Source organism: Zalophus californianus, chromosome 4 (genome assembly GCF_009762305.2).
Source record: "Zalophus californianus isolate mZalCal1 chromosome 4, mZalCal1.pri.v2, whole genome shotgun sequence".
NCBI classification, from domain to species: domain Eukaryota; kingdom Metazoa; phylum Chordata; class Mammalia; order Carnivora; family Otariidae; genus Zalophus; species Zalophus californianus.
In genome coordinates, this window is record NC_045598.1 from 153,327,919 (window position 1) to 153,351,991 (window position 24,073).

Consider the following 24,073-nt stretch of genomic DNA (forward strand, 5'->3'; position numbering starts at 1 on the left):
CTGGGATCGAGCCCCACATCAGGCTCCCTGCACAGTGGGAAGTCAGCTTCTCTCTCTCGCACTCCCCCTGCTTGTGCTCCCTCTCTCGCTGTGTCTCTCTCTGTCAAATAAATAAAATCTTTAAAAAAATAAAATCTTTTTAAAAAATGTAATCCTGTAAATAAAACTACATTACCCTTAAAAATATTACTGCCCAAAGGAAGTATAGATTAGATAGTGAAAAAGATAAAAAATTTTTAAGACTGGTGATTTTCAAGTACCAGAGGGGAGGTGGGTGATGGGGATTAAGGAATGCACTTGTTGAGATGAGCACTGGGTGTTGTGTGGAAGTGTTGAATCACTATATTGTACACCTGAAACTAATATTATACTGTATGTTAACTAAATGGAATTTAAATGAAAACTTTAAAAAATTAAAAATTAATTAAAAACTCTCATAAAAAGTAAGAGATTGGTGATTATATTACATGTAAAAATAAAATTATTTTGGTGATACATACAAATTTTAATTAATCTTAATAAACTTTGTTACTTCTTTTACATATTTTTTACTTTATTATGTTTTGAATAATATAGTCATCTCCAATGGAGAAATAACAGCAATAAAAGAAAAATACTTTCAGAATATATTGTCTCATTTCTATACTATGTATAGAACTTCTAACTTTTTTTTGTATCATCCTGATCTAGCTAAAATATTTGAGTTTGCTACAATTCTGATAAACAGAAGGGAAACCACCAGAATAGACCAGAGTTTTCAATGACTTTTTTTTTTTCTTTTTGAGTGAGAGCGAGTGAGCACATGAGTCAGCAGGGGGAGAGGCAGAGGGAGAGAGAGAATCTTAAGTAGGATCCACACCCAGTGTGGAGCCCGATGTGGGGCTCAATCTCACCATCCTGAAATCATGACCTGACCCGCAACCAAGAGTCAGATGTTCAGCCAACTGAGCCACCCAGCGCCCCTTCAATGACTTTTTTATTGAGGGGGTCTGGGGAAGTGTGAGAGAAAGTAGAGGGACAGTTTACAAGCACAATTTGAGATAGATAACCTTTTGAGGCAGCAATACAGTTTCAAAATGTAATTTTCATAATTATACATCAATAGACATTTTAATAAAGATCAACAGAACATAAGAATATTTCCTTCAGGAAAGAAGAGGAAGTCCAGACATTCTCAGATGAAGGAAAACTAAGAATTTGTTACTGCAGACCTACCTTAAAAAAATGGCTTACAGAAGTCCTCTAGACAGAAAGGAAAGAATAAAGGGACTGTGAAACATTAGGAGAAAGAACAATGGAAAAGCAAAAATAGTGTAAATACAATAGCTTTCCCTTATTCTCTTGAGTTTTCTCAATTGTTTAATGGTTAAAGCAAACACTATAACACAGTTTGATATAGAGCTTAATGTATGAAGAGAAAGTATTTTGACTACTGTATATGGGAGGGACAACAAGGTAGAATTGACCTAGGGGTCAATTCAAATAATGGCAGATCTCAGTCAACCTCACATGCTCAGAGAAGGACATCCTGGGGTAGGAGCTGACTTTAGGTTGAGGCTGCCCATCAGCAACTTTAGTGCCACTAGGCTGAACTTGAACTGTGTCCTTTAATATCTTTGGGGTTTCAATTTCCTCATTTTTTAAAAACTACTGAGTTAACTAACAATTTCAAAGGATCCTTTCACTCTATGATTCTTTCAAATTTAAGCAATTGTTTATGTTGTGCCACGGAGAATAAACCACTATAATAATTCAGCATGAATTTCTTTTTTTAAAACTGTTTCTTTTTCAGGGTCTAGAAATCAACATGGTATAATCTATACAGGTAAGCTATGCCTGTGTCCACTGAAACTTGGTAATAAGATTGTCCTCTGAGAGTCATAATTCAATTTATAATATGTAAGACATGTGCAAAACTCCTTTAAAAGACAGAATGGCTTCTAGGCATCTAGCAAAATAAGACTCAAATGAGTCTAATGAGACTCAAGACAATTATTCTGTCTAATACACATGTATTAAGCACTGGATACCAATAGATGATATGGACCTATGGGAACACCAAGGAATGACAACTAGCCTAAACAAGGATGAGAAGAAGGTTTCCTGGAGGAGCACCTAATTTGTTTTAGAAACAATTAGACAAAGAGTAAGAAGGAGACTGTAAAGGGGATTTTTAAACTAGGTTGGGGTGGGGGAAAGAGTGTGAGAAAAGGTACAGAGGATTGAAAAAGCATGGTCTGTTTGTTTCCTGAGATTAAGAATTCCTCGTATCAGTGAGATCATATGATACATATCTTTCTCTGAATGACTTATTTCGCTCAGCATAATACCCTCTAGTTCCATCCACGTCTATAAGAAACTACAAGTCTATTATTTCAGAATTTATAGAGGAAAAGAAAGGAGGTAGCAAGGGGTCAGTTAAGAAGCTAGGCCAGGGCAGACGAACCATGCATGAGAGACTATGGACTCTGAGAAACAAACTGAGGTTCTAGAGGGGAGGGGGGTGGGGGGGATGGGTTAGCCTGGTGAGGGGTATTAAAGAGGGCACGTACTGCATGGAGCACTGGGTGTTATACGCAAACAATGAATCATGGAACACTACATCAAAAACTAATGATGTAATGTATGGTGATTAACATAACATAATAATAATAAATAAATAAATAAAATAAAAAAACAAAAAAATAAATAAAAGACAATGGGAAACAAACAAAAAAAGCTAGGCCAGGGGGATGACTGGGTGGCACAGTCAGTTAGGTGCCCAACTCTTGGTTTCACCTCAGGTCTTGATCTCAGGGTCATGAGATCAAACCCCGCTGCAGGCTCTGCGCTCAGCACGGTCTGCTGGAGATTATCTCTCCCTCTCCCTGTGCCCCTGCTACTCATGATCACATGCTCCCTGTCCCTCTCTCTCTCTCAAACAAATAAATAAAAAAAATCTTAAAAAAAAAAAAAGAAAAAGGAAGAAGCTAGACAAAGAAGGGCACATTTTAATAAAGGGCCTTGAATGGTCGACAATAGCACAACAGGAAAAAAACCAAGAAAGCAAATACTGGCTCATAAGAATGATACAAAATTAGCTGGACAGTTTGCTCTTGTTATAAAGAAAGATGTTTGAGCCAAACCCAACTAGAGGCTAGAGGGTAACAGAGCTTGTTATTGTAGCCCATACAGGTCAACTTCTTGGGCAGAAAACAGAGTGGAACTAGGGGAAAAATGGAATAAACCCACAACAGTCACGTTCACTGTGTGATCTTCAGTGAGTCATTTAACCTTTCTAGGCTTCAAGACTTTCATCCACAAAATGAAGGAATTATACTAGAATATTTCTTTTTTTTTTAAGATTTATTTATTTGGGAGAGGGAAACAGAGAGCAGGGAGAGGGGCAGAGGAAGAGGGAGAGAATCTCCAGCAGACTCCCCACTGAGCACAGAGCTGAATATCATGACCCATGAGATCATAACCTAAGCCAAAACCAAGAGTTAGATGCTCAACCCAGGTGCCCCTAGAATATTTTCTTAAATGCTTTTTTATCCTAAAAACTCAAAATGAAAAAAAAAACAAACCAGAATTTCTTAAGATTAGAAAATATTATGGAAAAAGACTACAAAGAAATATTGGTTACATTATCTAAAAATCAGTTACCAGATATATTTGGATTCATTTTCACCATCATTTTTTGTGTTATCTGTCCCACTTTTTCATTTGTCTTTTCCCCCTCCCCTTTCTTGCCTTCCTTGGGGTTGAATAATTTAGATACTCAATATGATAATAATACCAATCAGCCCTTGATTTATGTGCTCAAAATTCCTTTGAAATGCTAACAATATTTCAAAATAAATGTTTCAATTAATTAATTTTTAAAAAGCAATATTTACATATAACATGGAATTCAAAAGCTCAAAGAGAGCATTCAGAAAAATATATGTCTCCACCCTACTCCTGCTTCTTAGCCATACAGTTACTTTCTCTGGAGGTAAGTTTCTTGATTATTTTTCCAGAGCTACTCCACGGCAAGCACTGGCACACACACACACGCATGATTTATATATGAAAGACATTATAGGGACTCCTGGGTGGCTCAATCAGTGAAGCGTCTGCCTTCGGCTCAGGTCATGATCCCAGGGTCCTGGGATGGGGCCCTCATCCTCCTCTCCCTGCTCAGCTCAGAACCTGCTTCTCCCTCTGCCTGTCGCTCCCCCTGCTTGTGCTCTGTCTCTGTCATTCTCTCTGACAAATAATAAAATCTTTTTTAAAAAAAGACATTATAATGAAATATATAATTATATAATTATTTATTATATATTAATATAACATACTGGTGGATATATATGAGTGAATATTATAATGAATATAATATAAATTACAACGATATATACATATATGTGCGTGGAGGTGTGTATATTCTGCCAATCACTCCTCTCAGTGAACCTTAGGTTGCTTCCAAGTCATTGACAGATATTTATGTTGTTTCCAATCTTTAGCCATTACAATGTACTATGAATACTTTTACACATAAGTTATGTCACACGTGGTTAAATTTTTCTGTAGAACAAATTTCTAGAAGTGTAACTGCTGGGTCAAAAAAGAATTAATTTCCAAATATCAAGTTTTGTTAATGTGAGACACACTTATTATTAGCTTAGGGGTCTAAGCCAATTCTGTTGGGAAACTAAAGACACAAATACTTATTAAAAGTGTTAAAATTATTTCTAAATGCATTAAATATCAAGGCAGATTAAAAAAACAACAACAACAACAACCTCCTGATACTCTGGATATAAAATCTACTCACACCACGAGTACTAAGAGGATTTAGGTAATCTTGTAACCAGTATGTATACACAACACGAGATCTTTTCAAGGAGCTCAGGGATCTTGTATTTATATACCTTATGGTAGATCAAAAAGTCAAATAAGAAATGTTGGGTCAAGGAGTAACACATCAGGAAAAAAAAAAAGAACACGAAAAACAGTAACAGTGGAGAAAATAACTCATTTCTGAAATGAGAACACTTTGGAAATTTTGTTTTAAACAACTTTGGAGAAAAGAGTTGACAACAACAACAACAACAAAGAAAAAGAAAAAAAGGAAAAGACAGAAGACTGAATTTGGAAAACAGAAAAGAAAAAAAGGAGACAAAGAAAACACATAGGAGAAGAATGATGGTGTATATGTCTTTGTCAATCCCTATTTCCTCAGGGGTTTACATCTTGAAAAATCAGTTAATAAAACCCACACCAATTCTGGTCAATGTGAGAGAGCTACAAGGTATAAAGAAAATATCTTTCCCTTAGGTGCATAAGCACTGACCTGTAAAAGTTGTGTTGCAGTAGCTCTCTGCTCAGGATTCTTCACGAGGCACTTTTTAACAAAATCGGTGAAATCATCAGACCAAAGTTCTGGCTTCCTGAACGTTGGTGGTGGATTCGTGGGAATCATAAAAATAGCCTAGCAAAAATGAAATAGCCAAAATACACAGTAAGAATCACAACAGCACACCAAAGAAACAAATCTCTCTATCTTTCTATCAGACTCTAAATCTGAAAAACAAATTTAAGCTGTTCTAGGATTTCCAGTAAGATTGCAATTCAGGAAGCAAGTCCATCTGCTACTAATGTAATCATTTCCCATTAAATTTCCTCTATTTGAATTGTAGCTCATTGAGCACATCATTCTTTATTTTATCTATTATTTTTAATCAGTCGCCAAAGAAGACTGCAATTCTAACCGTTTTACCAAACTAAGGACATTCTCTAATTAAACAGATGTATTCCCTGATATTGCCACTGCGTGCCAGATTTACTTCCCATTTCAGTTTTATGTAAGTACTCCTGCTCAAAATGGATAGCAGCAGTCCAATCTGCTTCTGCAATCCATAATACTTAAATATAAATAAAATTACTACTGTGATTTGAAATAATACTAATAGAGCCAAGACTTATATTTCCTTTTCTAAATACATGAGTCAGGGTTCCAAATAAAAAGTTTTGAAGGTAATATAACACTTAAGTTTATTACAAATGATTTTAGTATTAATATATTACTACTAATTAAATAGATTCAGATAGTTCAAAATTCAAAAGTTTTATAAAGTCTTCCTGTCATCCCTGTCCTCCTAGCTATCCAGCCATCCTTTTGGAACCAAGAGAATCAATCCCTAGTGTTCTTAGGAAATCACTGTATGTAATGAATTAACTTCTCTCTTGGGTATCTACAATAGTTCCTGATAAAATACTATTACTAAAACATCATTTTCTTTGAAAAGATATAAAAAATGAAAACATAATAAAGTTAAAACAAATGTATCAAGCACTACTACTATTACATCACAACTGTGACAGTCAATAAAGTTGAAGGTCATTCAATGAAATATGAATAAGGGAAAGACGATTAAGTGGGGAAAATATAGTCTTTTCAACAAATGGTGCTGAGAAGATGGGATATACACATGCAATAAAAATGAATTTGGATTCTTATGCTATACCATATACAAAAAGTTAACTGAAAATGGATCAATGGCCATAACAGTAAGAGCTAAAACCATAAAACATACAAGAAAACATAGGGAGAAAGCATCAAGACATGGGATTTGGCAATTTCTTGGATGTGACACCTAAAGTCCAGACAACAAAAGAAAAAAAATAGATAATTGGACTTCATCAAAATTCAAGACTGTGCATCAAAGGACACTATCAACAAAGTGAAAAGGCAACCCAAAATGGAAGAAAATAATATGCAAATAGTATGTATGATAAGGGGTTAATATCTGGGATATATAAAGAACTCCTACAACTCAACAACAAAATTACCAAAGAACCCAAATCAAAAGATGGGCAAAGAATTCAGATAGATATTTCTTCAAAGAACATAAAATGGCCAATATGTACATGAAGAGGTACTCAACATCACTAATCAGTAAAGAAATGCAAATCGAAACCACAATGAGATACCACTCACATCCATTAGTATGGCTATTAAAAAAAAAAAAAAAAGGCCAGAAAATAACAAGTGGTGGCAAGGATGTGGAGCAATTGGAATCCTCATGATTGCTGGTGGAGATGGAAAATGGTGCAGTTGCTTGAAAGGCAGTATGGCAATTCCTTAAAAAAATCAAACACAGAGTTACCACATGATCCCCTAATTCCACTTCTGAGGATGTACCCAAAAGAAGTAAAGGCAGGGAATAGAACAGATATTTGTATACCCATGTTCATAGCAGCATTATTCACAGTGGCCAAAAGATGGAAGCAACCCAAGTGTCAAACCACAGACGAATGGATGAACAAAACATATACACAACGGAATATTATTTAACCTTAAAAGAAAATCTGACACATGCTACAACACCAATAAACCTTGAAAACATTATGCTGAGTCATGAAAGGACAAACATTATATGATTTCTCTAATATGAGGTTCCTAGAGTAGTCGAATTCATGGAGACAGAGTGAAATGGTGGTTGACAGGAGTTGTGGGGAGGGGGGAATGGTGAGTTAGTGTTTAATGGGTAGATGGTGAATGCTGTATACCAATGTGAATGTACTTGATTTCACAGAACTGTACGCTTCAAATGGTTAATTTTATGCTGTGTATATTTTACTATTTTTACTACAATAAAAAATACAGATGAAGGAAAACATAAAGTAATGATCAAGTTCAGAAATATCTGTTAAGTGCCTGCCATACACAAAGCATGGTGTTAAGCATTAAATGGAGCTCAAACAAGCAGCAGGAAATACAGCCACTATCCTTAACAAACTTCTAACCTAGTCTGGCAATCAAAGCACAAACAACAAAAGAATTAAATAACAGTATAATAATGAGAGAAATGATATAAGGCACATAGAAGAGAGGTCATTCTCCTAATAAGAAAAAATAGTGTGAGGAAAAGCAAGAGAGTGGAACAGACCACCAGGAGGAGCAGAGAACAACTGACTACACAGTAAGGGACTAGGAAATGAGAAGATCAGAAGGGGAATGGAAGTTTGGTCAGCAAGAAAGTACACATCTGAAAAGAAGGGTTTTTTCCTGGTGTGTGTGTGTGTGTGTGTGTGTGTGTGTATGTGTGTGTGCATGCACACGCGTGCGTGCATGTGTTTGATTGGACCATTTATGACCCAAAAAGTAGATTAAACAAAAACCAAAACCCTGGAGACACTCTAAATATGGAAAGGAAAACGCAGTTAAGGGCTAGTATAGGTGCCCCAAAATGAGTAATGAAGAGTTCAAACTAGCATGGTTTCTATAGGAATAAAATGGAAGAAATACGGTAGGAGATACTACAAAGGAAGAACCAAGAATATACCCTAACAACATTGTTTGGGAGGGGTGGGAAAAAAGAAGAATGAAAGATTATTCTAGAATTCAAGAAATAAAAAACCAATACTAAAGTAGTATTGCAAGGCACTCAGGTATTCTAACAATTCACCACATCATTCTTTTGAAAGCCCTTACAATATGCAGCAATTTGCTACAATGTGTTATCACCGGTTTCTAACTTGGAAAGTGATCCAAAGGACTTCCGTGGACAAAGGAGTGAAGATTCAACATCCAAGCCTGTTGATTCTAGGGTAAGAGTTAATCTCTTTATTAGTGTATTCATCTTCTTTCAAAAAAGGGAAAAGCCTTTAATAGAAGACAACTGTCTTACACATCTTACATCATATTACATGTATTTACATCTAACATAGTCCTTCAAAAGCAGTGTAGCCAGTTTTATGACACAACAAGCACCTATCAAATGACATTTATCAAGTACTTTCTGTGTGTTCAAAACTATGTTCTAATAAAGTAGCAAACTGATAGGCCACAGGCCAAATAACATCAGCGGACTTATTTTGTTCAGGCAATATCAAGTCCACATTTCCATAAGGCAAGAATCTGCTGGAATTAGGCTGACTTTACCCAGGATGTATGTTCTCCTTTTTACATGGGCCTCATTTAGCCTGGCTCAATTATCTACTTTACCTGATGGTTCCTTCAAGTTATCTAACTTTGTGAGCCCTGCTATTACAGATTTTAAAATAAGACACATATCTCAAAGCCATGGAGCCCACAGTTAACTTGTGGGGTAGAAAACTAACACATAAAACAAACAGCAAACAATGAAGTGCTAGAAAATAAAATTCTTCTGTAAATAACCTAATTAATCTCCACTCCATAGTTGAAGTAGAACCTAATCTGTCTTTAAGGATGGGCAAAATGGGGTTAATATCAGATGCTGGAAAAGGCACACAAAACCACCTGCTACTTCAGATTAAAGAATAAAAATATATTTGAACTCTCATCTCCGCAAAAACAGTTCAAAGCACCACATAAGCCCCTATATAGACTGACCTCAAACTATAGGTAAATGATACTAGATTGTCTAGATAAATGTTGTTCATCTGCACTTGTTACAAACTGATGGATAACAACTTAGTGATTTATGTTCTTGTAGCTAATGCTCTCCTTTGAACTTTGAGCCAATGAGTTGCAGTCTTATCTTCAGATAATCTTAACATATAAGGCTCACCTCGGCAGTAGCTATTAGAAACTCAAGGATAAAAAACTTAACTCTAACTCCTATTTACCCAGGACTATCATAAAGCGATCCTAAAATGTTCACATTCTATTCTCAAACAAGCAATTAACTGCATACAGTTCAAACAAATAAGTCTTATTATATGATCTACCAAGTGTAGACTCTAAAAGTCTCCAAGAAAACCACTATACCTTTAATTTCCACTTCCATTTCTTTAGGTTAGATAATCAATAACAAATGGGAGGACTTTCTCACAGACTTAACTTTGTTCAACTAATTTAACCTAATCACGAATCATAAAAGATCCTCTTAAGAATCTCTAGGTTTTGTACCAGCTAATTAGGTAATAGGCCCTTGCTGTAGAAAGTTTTGGCAATCAGTGGCCAGCCTTAGACTAACAATTCACTCTCTTCCTTGCCACCAACCAAATCACATGGACACACATTACAGCCATATAATTTATCTTATCTCTAACACCATTTGATTGAAGAATGTTAGTACAATAAATGATATGATTATCCTTGTGTTTGTTTCTACACAATGTGTTGCTTAACTACATATTGAACCTCTGATTAAGTTTTAAAAAGAACTTCCCTGATCACAAGTAGTCTAAAGAAGCCAAGAAATTCAAGTGCCTCAAAACGACTAATTGTCTTCATGCTTGGAATTTCATGCCTTTGGACTCCAGGAGCACCCAGATGTGGAAAGAGCTGGATCTGAGAAACTATGATGCCTGCGCTTTATAATCTCCATGGAGTGAGTGAACACATACGTCTGAAGTGAAGGTAGCTAGGTTTGTGAATGTACAGAAGCAACGGACATGCCGGAATAACAAAGAAATCTCGGCCACTATTCAAGAACCTCAGGTATAGGAACAAAAGGTTATCTTCATAACAAATAAATGAGATAAAGAATGAGAAAGCATTTTGTAAAACTTCAAAGAACTAAACAAACATAGTTGTTTCCTAATAGCAAACATAATACATAGGCAGCAAGCTACTAAGTCAAATAAATATAGATAGCTTCTGAAATGGATATATAGCAATGATAATTTTTAAAAGACTATACAAATAAAATGGCAAACAGTACAACAGAACGAAGCCAACACTGGACCTAAGTCAGAAAAATAGGCTTGTGCTCTCAATCATCCTCTGATTGCTGATTGTGCAGCTTCGGTTTCTTCATATAAGTGAGGATATTGGACCAGATATTTTTCGGGTTGTTTTTTGGGTTTAAAAGACTGGCACTCTACCTGCCTAGCAATGAAGAAGTTAAATCCTCACAAGACAAACAGTTAGGAAAGGAGATGGAAGTGGGGAAGGAGAGGAAAGGATAACAAAAAGCCTACTAGATGTTAATACAAAAATACAAATCTACATTTTTATTACCACTCCCTCAAATGCAACTTTGAAATAGAGAATACTAGAACCCAGAGCGAACCTTGCTCCTAGGGTGCAGCTTTTATAGTAAGCACAGGGTTAAAGTATTGCGGGCATGACCTCATAATTCACTCCAACTCCAGTTCAGGAACTTCAATAATCATTAATCCGTCCAATAAAGGCCAATTTACCTGCCTAGGAACCAAATTAAGGGAAGGGATGTGGCTGGTGTCCCCAGAACAGAGTGAATAAGAGAACCAGTTCTAGAGATCTGAGGCAGCTCTAGAGAGCCCTGGGATAGTAACACTACCATTATAAGTAGCTATCTGATCTATTTTGCTTCTCTACGCCTGTTTTCACATATTAAAAATGGGAATAATAGTACCTACTGCATAGAGCTGTTCTGAAGTTTAAATGGGCTAATACATGTACAATACGTACAACAGCATCTACCGCATTATAAACGTACAATGATGCTAGCTATTTTACTAATCCCAATTTACCACTGAGACCCACAAGGGTAAACTAGCTTACTTAAGGTCATACAGCTAGAAACCGGCTATCAAAACTGGAACGCAGGACTACCCGGCTCCTTAACTACTTCACACTACCTCTGTATTTCTATTAAATTTCCACCACAGATAATTCTATTATAAGATAAAGCCTCTATAATATGCATATTCAGTCTCCAGAAAAGAAAATGGAAAGCTTTTTGTATAAAGGTGGTTCTAGTTCACTTTATGTTAACAGTAGAACACTGCAAACAAAAAATACCAGACAATTAAGAAATGGCTAAACTACTACGTATCAGTAAAATGGAGTAACATATTGCCATAAAAATGACAAACATGTGAATTACAAAACCACAATGAAATGTTTTATTTTTTAAGAAAATGAAAAATGTAAAAATAAAACAACAGTCTATACTGTATGATTACCTTCACATAAAAATGACATGTAACAATAAAGACTGAAAGATGGTACAGAATCTCAAAATTTCAAAATACCAGTTCACAACAGCAACTGTCTACAAGAGTGCATAAGATTCTTTTTACATTTTTTATTATAAAGGCCACTATATATTCAACTTATAAAAACTTTACTTGAAATTGATCCAAGGCTTCATTTAGAACCACTGTTGAAGTTATAGCCTCTTGCAATCTGCCTCTCTTCATGGCTTCCATCTCTCAAGGCTGAAACATAATGTCCCTTTAATACAATGCAAAAGTATTCATAAAATATGGCTATGGAAGAAATCAGAAGCGAACAAGAGCCAAACTTAAGGAACTTTATCACCCTACTCTCTTCCCAATCTCCCAAATCAGAATTACTGTATGTGACCAGTTCAACTTTTGAGCACATAAAATGTATCCATACCTGCATTATAAGAGTTTCTTAAAAAAAGAAAACAAAAAAAAAATTCCTCAAGAAGCTTAGAATCTAATGGGATAGGAAAATGCACACCAGATCATTTCAATAAAATAGTGTCAGTGCTAAAATAGATGTGAACACTGGATATTATAAGATGACTTAGCCCAAACTGATGTTTAAAAAATAAAAATGAGACTGAAACTGAGTCCTAAGGAATGAATGAGTTAATAAGTTATTGAAAAAAGAATAGCATGTTCAAGATGGGAGGTCTGAAACACCAGGAGGGTCTATGAGGGCAAGTGACTGGTTTTAGGCCTGGGGCACAGAAATTACAAGGTGAGCCTGAAGCATCTTATTGACCCTTAAAGAAAGGAACCAAAGACCAATCGAGTCATGTCAAAAGAAGTTCAGAACATGGAGAACTTAGCTCTACCCATAAAAGATTCTGATTTACTTGATTTGAAGTAAGGACCAGGCACAGTATTTTCTGTCTCCCAAGTAATTCTAATGTTCCAGAAAATAAAATATAAGGCGAGTATTATCACTCCATATACCTCAATTTCAATACCTCCCACATTTGAACTTGTACTCTGGTTAGTTATACACTCATTCTAAATGCCCTGGATAACACAAAAACTACTTAAAGGAAAAGGCACAGTGCCTCAAGTTAAAACCTAAATTTATAGTGAGAGGGTCGATATAAAGACTTCCAGTTAAATACGTTTATTTGAACACACTGATTTACCTCAATTCCATTCCAAAAATCTTACTGAAGGACAGTAAGTATTAAAAAAAAAAAAAAAAAAAAAGGCTTAAAGAAAGGACAGTAGCAGCTCTACCCCTAATGGCTGTGTGGCTTAGACTCAAGTCTTAAGTCTTCATCATAGAGGTTATAGTAGTATCATTTTGTTATTTTTTAAACCCATCCAACTTAACTCACTAGTTACTATATAACAGCTTAACTGAGACATAATTCACATATCACACAAAATACAGACTATATCCAGAATCTGAGCACTCTTCAATACCTCTACCTTTACCACCCTGGTCCAAGCCAGCATCATCTCTTAGCTGTACTATGAAGGAAGTAACCTCACTGTTCACCTTGCTTCCACCCTTGCCCTGCTACAATCCCAACTCAACAAAGAATAAGTCTTTCAAATCATATGTCAGACCACATCAATCCTCTACTCAAAACCCTCCAATGACTTCTTGCCTCACTCAGAGTAAAAGCTCAAGAGCTCACCATGGCTTACTAAGACTAAATGATCTGGTCCTCTGCTATCTCTCTGACCTTATCTCCTACTTATCTCCCCCTCCTGGCTAGCTCCAGCCACACACACCTCCACCTTGTTCCTTAAACGCCAAACATACCGCCACATCAATTTCCTCTGACTAGAACACTCTTTTGCCAGAATCTGCATGTCCCATTTACTAACCGCCTTTAGATCTCTACTAAAAGTCACCTTAGACAGGCCTTTCTTGACCACCATATATACAGTAACACAACCACCCCTGTCGTTCTGTATCCCTTATCTTGCTTTATTTTTCTTGTACAGTTTTTGAGTTTAATTTATTGTCTCTATCCACTACAATATAACCACCTAAAAGGCTGGAACTTTGTTTCATTCACTGCTGTATTCCAATGCCTAAAATATAAGATGAATTAATAATATGTAACAAACTCAGGCTCTCTTAGCTTCACTGAGATTTTTGATTTCCAAAAAGTGGGATTTAGATGTAATGACCCCTAAGGCACCTGTACAACTTTAAAATCTACAAATCTAGCAAAGAGACGGAACTAGAGAGCTAACGGTAATGTATAAAAATGTAAGCTGGCCTTCTAAGAAAAGAAGGAAGATTTGACAGTAAATGATTAACTACCAAAAGAGTAACGTATATATGAGAGGTACCTCCAAATAAACATGTGAAAGACTTTATAATAAAACTATATAATTAAGCACAGAGAACAAGACGATCTTGCCAAGATTTGCTATCATTGGCAAAAATCCATATTAAACTCAGCTTCCCCAATTCCAGATACAAATGGAATTGTGAATTTGGCAACTCACTGGAGAGAAAGACTGAAGTACAATCTGGGTTCACATTAAAGTTACCTCATTCTTCTCAACTTAGATCTGACCCAGAGGAAAATTCTTAACAGATTGTGTTGGACTAGTGCCATACTATACTCAGTAAAGTTCAAAATTAGCATTTTAGATACTAACCTAAAGGATTTGTATTTTGTTTCCCTAAAATGAAAGTGGGTTAAAAATAAAATATGATGAATTATGAATATAAAATGGCTTATTTAAAGAAACATTTTGTCAAAGAAAAAGCAAATTATAACACCAGTCCAGTCCTCCCCTCTTTTGATTTCATTCATGCAGTGTCTCACCCAGGTCTGAACACATGGTAGCACTCAAGCTGATGAGATAATTCTCTTCTTTCCTCTAAAGTTTATTCAGATTTAGTGATATACAATATATACATGTCCACCTCAAACTTCCTAGTTATCAAAAAATGCAAATAAAAATTATGTACTTCAACTTTATATATATATATATATATACATATATATATATATATATATATATATATATATGCATTGACCATTTATTTTAGACCTCCTAAGTCACAAAGCATTGTATTCTAGGTAGACACTAAAGTCTCAAGATAAAAGTTATCCATGTTGCTCTCAATAAATTTATAGTCAAAGTACAATGGAGTCTGATGCATTCTATGATCTTGGGGTATACAGGGTGCTAAGGAAGCCCAGAGGAAAGGTTCCTAGGTTGGACTGTAGAAGAGAGATGGGAGAAAATGCAGGTACAGAGAAAATGGTAACATTGAGTGGAAAGCAGCAGTAAGAATCTAAAGTATCTGCAAGTAATAGTATGGCTAAAGGAAAGTGGATATCACATAAATAAAGAGGTAGGCAGAGCCCCAAGGCTTTGTATAACACCCTTAAGAGTTTGGCTCTTAACCTAGAGACAAATGAAAGAAATTGCTTTTTAATGGGAGGATTTGAAGTAAGAGAGTAATATGATCTGTGTTTCATTTTGGAATGATCAATCTAGCAGTATCATGAAGAACACTTTGGAAAGGGGGGTGAAACCAAACACTAGGAGACTATTATATAAATCCAGAAGAAAAATTATGAGGTCTGATCTGAAACAAAAAAATAAAGATGTAGATAGAAAGAAGGGGATATATTCAAGACATATTAAGGAAGTAACATGGTGGAAATTGGTGAATAATCAGAACTTGAATTAGCTTAGTGGCAAAGGAACTAAACAGTAAGGAAGGGAATTGCAAGAAATTCAGGAGGCAGCATCAATAGGCCTTGGTGATTGACTAATGGTGGAAGACTGGACAGATGAAATACATTCTCCAGATTTTCAACATGGCAACTGGTTAGATGGTAGTGCCATTAGCCAAGATAGAAAATACAAAGGTAAAAATAGGAGAATGGAAAAACAGTGAAGAGAGATTTGGAGCTATTGAAGTTTCTCATGACAGTATAGAAAATAATTATCTAAGTAGGTAATTAGAAATGAGTCTAGAGCTCAAGACAGAGATAAAAGGAAAGCCAGGAGACAGAGATACCCCAGATATCAGACAGGGATTTAAGGAGAAGAAAATGGTTACCAATGACAAATAGAAGTAAAAGTTTGTGAAAAATTTTAGTAGAGTGGTGGGGAAAAATAGTCCAAGTCTGTTCAGGAGTAAATGGGAGGGAAGGGAGGAAATTGAGGCAGCACATCTTTTCTCACATGGCTCTGAAAGGAAGATGTGAGACAGAGCAGCAAGTCGAGAATAGTATAAGCCCAAAGGAAGTTTGTTTCTTTCTTAAAACCAGAGCCTGTAAAGTTCTGTAACAGAGAGGAGATAAGTCATGGGTAGAAGACGGAAGCCAAAAATGGAAGGAGCATGCCCATCTACCTAAACCAGGAAAGAGAGAAATAAGCCTTTAAAGTTCAGGAACTTAAATAGCCATTTTAGCAAAAATTTTTTAAATGATAAACATCCTGCATGCTGAGGCTATCTTGGCACTATTTTAAATAAAAATTTGTTAGGTAAATTTTGATATGTTTATAAATTATACATCGTAATGATCACTGTTATTAGTATCGTATCTACTCTATATAGACAATGTGTATGGCAACGTACTGAGTGGCTTTATAAAAATTACTTCTCTTAATCCTCACCAAAACCCAATGAAGGATTATTAATCCATCTTATACATCAAAAAACTGAGGCATAGGGAGGTTAAATAACTTGCCCTCAAAAACTCAGCAATAAAGGACAGGGTTGGAAAATGAACCCAGATACAACAGCTCCAAAGCCAATGTTCTGAACCAATAAGCTATCCTGCCTCTACAAATAAAGAACACTTTTGGTTCACTAAGTTAGCATAAAGACAACATATTTCCTATCAGAAAATATTTCTGATTTTAGAAGAAAACTGGTTTACTGATCAAAAAATTACTAAACTACACTTGCTATATTAAATTTTAAAAACCTAGAGAAGTTAGTGTATTTTTAAAATCATCTCACCCCTTACTTAACATCACTAAACCCAGTCTTCTCATCTGTATAAATATATACATATAGCAATGGTTCTTAAATTTTACCATGCATCAGAATTCCTTGGAGGGCTTGTTAAAATGCAGATTGCTGAATCCTACCCGGAGAGTTCCAGATTCAATAAGCCTGATATGGGGGCCCAAGAATTTGCATTTCTAACAACTGCTCAGAAGATATTAATGCTATTGGTCTGGGGACCACACTTTGAGAACTACTACCTCATTATCGAAACTTTATATAAGGGTTAAGTGACATGAATATAAAAACACCTGGCAGATGGTAGACAATAAGTGGTATCTGCAATTATTATTAATAATAGCAAACATGATTACTATTATCTGCATAATTACTTAGTTTTTTTAATTACTTAGATTTTATCAATCTTTATTCAAAGACAATACAAAATTCTCATATCATTTTTTTTATTTTTAAAGATTTTTATTTATTTATTTAACAGAGAGAGAGCGAGCACAAGCAGGCAGAGCGGCAGACAGAGGGAGAGGGAGAAGCAGGCTCTCCACCAAGCAGGGAGCCCGATGCGGGGCTCGATCCCAGGACCCTGGGATCATGACCTGAGCCAAAGGCAGCCACTTAACCGACTGAGCCACCCAGGCGCCCCTCTCATATCATTTTAAGACCACAATATTCTGACTGCCAGCTCCACATACCTCTGGTGTCTTTCCTGTACACTGGTTGCAAAATAGCCTTTCTAAAATGTAAATCTGCATATCAACTCCTACTGCAAACCAATCTTTTCCCATCACTTGCAAAATAAGGTACAATCTTCTTGGCACAGCACATAGATTCCTTTGCCCATGAGCCATCGTGTAATTACTCATCGTTCAATATGTGTTTGGAACATTACCTATTCTCTGAAGGTTTCCCTAATACGATTCTCTTAATAAAACTATACATTCCTTCCATGATTCCAAAATACTTCTAAAATAATAAGAGAACAACAATGACAATATTATCAACATTTGTGGGGCATCTCACAACAGTTTTACATGAATCATTTCACTTAATCCTCATAACAACTCAGGATGACTATAATTATTCTCATTTTATATATGGGAAAAAAATGAGATATGGAGGAATCAAATTTGCCCTAGGTGATAAAACTAGCAAGGAGAAAAGCCAGGATTCTACCATTGCAAATAAACTATACTAACAACTGCTAGATTGTATAGTACTTGAGTGTTGTTTAGATAATAGATTTTTATAAATACTAATCTCAATAATTTCCTTCTTTATTTTTATATTACTTACCTAATATTTATTGCCTACTGTATGCCAGGCATTGTATTACACAACAAGGAATATCAGATTAAAAAAGAAGGAAAAGCCAGTGCCTGCTCCTTTGAGACATGCAATACTATGGGGACAACAAATATTAAACCAAAAATCACATAAATATTTCCATAAATAAACATTAAAGACAAGAAGCACAAGATTCTCAGAGATTAAAATAGGAAGATCTAACCTATCTATAGCTATTGTCCTTTACCTTCAGTGTCCTACTACAAGGGTATAAGTTATGCAGAATATAACTTCCAGAATGCCAAATAACTACATTTTAAAGTGACACTTTCAAAATCAAATTAAGTGATTTAATTATGAGATCATAGTCACAAAGTTTACTCCTCTGGCAAATGTAACTATTGTCTCTCTGAAACAGAATGTAATATAAAAAACTAATAAAATGGCATCTGAAGGGGCCTTGCAAATATTAGCCATGATAAAGGTAAAATAACATGCCAAGTTCCTGACAATCCTAGTAGTGTGGAAAAGAACTTCCATTTTGGACAATGCTATCTTTCTTAAGATTAAGATTAAAGAGGAATTAGATCCATAACTTAATATACTTCATTTGTAAGATTTAAAAAAAAAACAAAAATCAAAAAAATTTCCTTCATAGTAAGTTTCAAAGGGAAAACCAATATTCTTTTATAGGGGAAAAATGCCTGAAAGTCCAAATACTGATCTTACAAAAAGACATGAAAGGTAAAATCAAGTATGAACCAGGTCTGGATCCCCATATCTTCAGTTTCTATTTATCAAACAGAAAAATCTTTCCAACTTTCTCCTTTCCTGTATAAGACCAAAACTATGCGATATTCTGTTTGTATTACAATTACACTAATTCAATGCAGGTCACTTGCTTTTTACTGAGACCAGATGACATTCAGTAAACTAAACATGAGCCAATTAGTTTTAAAAAAGAGAGAAAAAGAAAAGAAAAAAAGAGAAAGAAGAAAGAAAGAAAAAAGAAAGAAAGAAAGAAAGAAAGAAAGAAAGAAAGAAAGAAAGAAAGAAAGAAAGAAAGAAAGGGCGTGCGGAATGCTTTTGGGTAGGTCATACAGTGGCTACAGAGCATCATGGCCTGAACTTCATTTTGGCTAACACCAACCATACGCTAACATTAAGGACCAGCACTTTTCATTCCTTTCAGATTTCTCACATGGAAATTCTAGTTAAATACATACTCTGGTGAAAGTGAGGACAGCACTGCTGCACAGTATTGGTTTTCCCCTCCTTAAACTCAAATGTCTTATTTTGGAGCTACTAAGAGGGACTCTGCATATTGCCTAAAAATGTCTGATTCTTTTAAAATCAATTGTTTTTTACTCATCACAGTTATAAATGAGTAACACTGCTGAGTTAGCTGACACACAGAAAAAAAGATGATCTATGGTTTGAACTTCAAACATCAATATTTGTACTCTGAAATCAAACTACACCACCATGTAATTAGGCACATGACAAACTGGGTAATAGGAAGAAATATGCATAACTAAAGAAACAATAATTTTCTTAATACCTTATCAGGAGCAGGCACTCAACATTTTCTTAGAGTCTATTGTGTAAAGAAAGGTGGTTTACTATTCCTTTCAAACTCTGCTCGCTAACATGTATTTTGGTTAAAAAAATAAAAATCTTTAAAAAGCTGTAATATAACTATAGGTTAAAATTTACATAAAATCATAATCTGAAATCAGATTGCACTCCTACAAAAAAACTATATTAATTAATTCTTCACTATATTCACCTTTTATTAATTGCTGGTATTTTAAGTCAAAAACCATTCACCATTATTATAAAAATCAAGTCTCCAAATGTTTAAATTAGCCTGATTTTTAAAAATTTTGTTATTTATTTTTAGCCTGATTTTTTTAACGTGTATAAATTTAACTGAAGAATATTATGTTCCTGCAAGTGTTCATGAATACAAAGATATAGTAATGGAGATGGGAATTATTTACTCTGAAAATCCTGACTGCATGACTGTTAAATCACTTACATACGGCCAAACGATCTACAAGGAAGCAGGGAGGTCCTGAAATTGGGTACTCATATCCATTTTCAACTACTGCACAGGTGACACAATCAATCAAGTCATTACTGAAACAGAATGGGAATAGAAGGCACTTGGTGAGTAAAGGTGACTTCTTTAAACAACAGAAAAAATGAAAAAAGAGACTATGACCATCTCATATTAAAAAGTCGCCATCAGCTATAGATTAAAGAGTATTTCCTACTCTCCTTGGTGTTCAGTAATGTAGGTTCAACTTTGGACACTATCTTATATTCAATATATAGAATAATACAGAAAAAAACCAATATGTATAAAATAATTCAGTAATAACAAATTCCCTGATAATAAAGTTTCTTTCAACAAGTTGCTATTCTCTGCAGAGAATTAGCAGAGCCAATAGCCCACAGAGGTTAGCTGCTGATTAAGGAGGAAGAAATAGTTCTCTAGCACAGAACTATGACAGACAGGCAAGGGACCAAGCCCACCCCAAGGGAAGAGCTCAGCCCAAGTGATGGATGTTTAGTCTCGGTATAGGAGAAATGTGTGGTCCCATGTCTGGGTTAGTGGAATGGGGCCCATCCAGTCCAACTGAAGATCAGGAAGCCCACCCTTACCAACTCAGAAAAGCATGAGGAAGAAGCACAATGAAAAGGAATTTATATCCTAGAACCTATCTATGAAGCTTTTTTTTTCTACTCTTGACAACAGAGTATACTATCAGAAATTTCCTCAACGTAAGTGCTTCCTATTCTAAAGAAATGCAACTGTAAGTGTCTTGGGGCATAAATGTTAACACAAAATAGGCCAAAATGTTTATTCACTCACTTTGTATCCCTAACTCTATATTATTATCCAAATACATAAAAATACAATATATCTAGAGCAACCCTAGATCACATAAACTTTCCTGCACATGGAATTCACTGTCAACCAAATTCCTAAATGCTTTTTATGCCCACTGCCTGTTAATCCATGTCTCTGCCCAGGGCTGACCTCCCTGCCTATCCTTGCTTATTGGGGGTGAGGGTGGGAGAATATTCAAATTTAATATACATCTAATTTTATCTTCTTGGACTTACAACCTAATGCTTCATCCTGCAAGATTTTTCTATATCCTGATTGCACCATTTAATAATACTTACTATCCCTCCTTTCTTCTTTACATCAAGTATGAAAAATATGCTTTCCTGAAGTCATTTATAAAAGATGTTTAATCTCTGAGAGAAACGGAAACTGAAGAGCTTGCTTACAATAGCTGACAGAAAGATTTCATCAGGAGGCAGATGATGAACTAGACCAGGAAAACGGGGTGTACACTGGCACTGGGGCAAGAGAATAGTGTGGTTCATAGTAGTACCAGCAGGCATTTACAATACCACTCATACTAAGAAGATAACCAAGGGACAAGGGATGGAGGAGAATAACACCAGCAAAGACAGAGAGGCAGTAATGACTTTAGAGTGTGAGAACAGCCCAGTTAAGTATTTCTAAATAGAAAACCAGAATGGATAAATTAGGCAAGACACACTTATATTATCAAACTAAACACTTTATACTTTATCAAATAGCCAAAAGAGTTAAACATGGAGCATAGGAGGTAGGAAAAAATGTCAGTTTCACTCAAATAGTTAAAGAATCCTTGCTCATCATTAAATTAATAAGCACTCGTCTCAAAACTTAAAAATAACATACAATGAAATGTTGGTTACATAAAAATCTTATTCAAAGCAGTCAGTACATTTTTAGAAAACAGCAAATGTTTTAAATATTAAATAAACTAACAATAGGTAAAACAGGTTTATGGTCTAAAATATATCACTACATATTATGAAAAAGGGTTACTTTTATAAAATCTATGCACAGAACTATTAAAATGCAATAGTTACACTAGTCTGTAGAAATAATATTCTAAAAATCACAATGCAGATATTAATCTTCCTAAAACAGATGAGGTTTTAAAATACAATACTTTAATTGCCTCAGTTTCAAAGTTAAAATTTGCTTTTCCTTTCTTGAAAATGACATGGCACTGTGAATGCTTAATTTAAACAGACTTTTTTAACTCTCACATAATAAATTTGTAAAATGTTTACTACTTTGAATCAGCTGCATGACTGCTAATGTTTTGAGAGAAAATATGCTTTTGTGCTTCTTTGCTTTTCAAAACCAAATGGTATACAATGATTCTTTATGCTTCTATAACTAGGTTTGATCTGAGGTCGCTGATATCTTTGATAGCTTTTTAAGTGCTTCTCCATGTTAGCTAAAGCTTTATTAACTTTACATAGCAAGAAATAAAGTAGGATTTGTATTTCTTCAATTTCCAAATTTTGGTTCCTCAATTTAGAGGAGAAAGAATGCTCCCACCTGAAGGCTTTCAAATATTCAAAGATTCTTAACAATCTTCCCTCTTTTAAATTTTCCTATGTTATTACATATTCCTTTTATTCAAAATTGTGACAAGATTTCAAGGAAGGTACTTCTTTGTAGTTCTATAATTTAGTAAAACAAATGTGTTGTAAAAAATGTAATATTTAATGATGTACTAATGAAAGGTTCCTAGTATTAATTTCAACAAATTTAGATTCATTCCTAATCTATTTTATAATACCATTTTTCTTATAAAATTTTATTTTTGACATTTTCATTGTTGCCAATAAATAACATTATAATTAACAACCTACATTCATTTATTAAAGTATCAAATAAAAAGCCCAAAAACATCTCCTTGAAAGGCATATTCTGATATAATTTACTTCAGTTAATTATTCTTGGTCAATTGCTCATGTTTCCCTCTCTATAAATAAACTATGCCTAACAAATTCCTATATAAACATAGTATTAAATATTATCAAACTTTTTAACATATTTTTAGTCTCAGAAAGAAAATATAGGTGTTCAGTTAAAGTTTATAGAATCTATTTTCAAGTTCACTGTAAAAACACGAAACAGAAAGGACAATTAAACTATTTACTAATCTTAAATATTTAAGAGCAATACTATAAATTTAGTCACATGACTTTCCAAATACATTTCCTAATTTCTTTCACTTACTACTTTAACCTTGTAGTTTACAATTCATGAATTTCCCAGCACTGTACTTTCTCACAGGAGGATTTCCCTTACTAGGGAATACTCACACAAAATGTTTTAAGTATTACTTAATAACAGACTGGTTGTTGAATTTGTAAAATATTTAGATCTTTTATTTTCATTTTTCTCTCCTACCAATTAACTTTTGACCATTTCACTGCTTATTAAACTCAAGATCCAAACTGGTTAAGTTTCTGCCCTCCAAACCAGGAGCTATGCTAAAGCAAAGGTGTCAGCTGACTGTTGGAGCTTATCTAACTAATTTAAGCATCCATTCTAGACCACTTTGTCAAATCTGAACCAGTCTAATACCAGAAGAATATCCTTAAATATTAAAGGTTCTTTCTTAGTATATAACACTTATTCATTCATTCAACAAATATCTATTAAGTACCTACTATGTGTCAAGCACTGTTCTAGTGTTAACACACATTAATGAATGAAAGAAATAAAAATTTCCTGCTCTCATGGAGCATTCACTAGGTGGTAATAGGTAGTAGCAATTTACCATCCCTGAGCATCACACCAAGAATACAAAGACGAAGACATTGTCCTTTCCTTAAAGAATATTCAATCTAACTATGGCAGCAACAACAAATCCTCAATACAAATGACCACATAATGCTACAATACACAAACGTAAATGGTAGCAAAAGTATTACAAAGTGCCACTGGAGTAGAGAGGAAAGCATCTCTGTGCAGACGTTACTGGGTACCCCACCACAAAGACTACAATTCTCTCTGCTTACATTAACCAAATACAAGCATTCCATCTTGAGAACAGGAATCCCTAGAAC

At 34.8% G+C, this 24,073-nt stretch overlaps 1 protein-coding gene across 1 annotated transcript in view; it reads right to left on the reverse strand.

The window, feature by feature from the left end:
* The window catches only part of STK3 (serine/threonine kinase 3), a 274,712-nt gene that overhangs the window by 110,851 nt on the left and 139,788 nt on the right, over positions 1-24,073 (reverse strand). Inside the window, exon 7 of the mRNA XM_027576725.1 lies at positions 5,315-5,452. Coding sequence (XP_027432526.1) covers positions 5,315-5,452 — 138 coding nt within the window. The remainder of the gene's footprint in view (positions 1-5,314; positions 5,453-24,073) is intronic.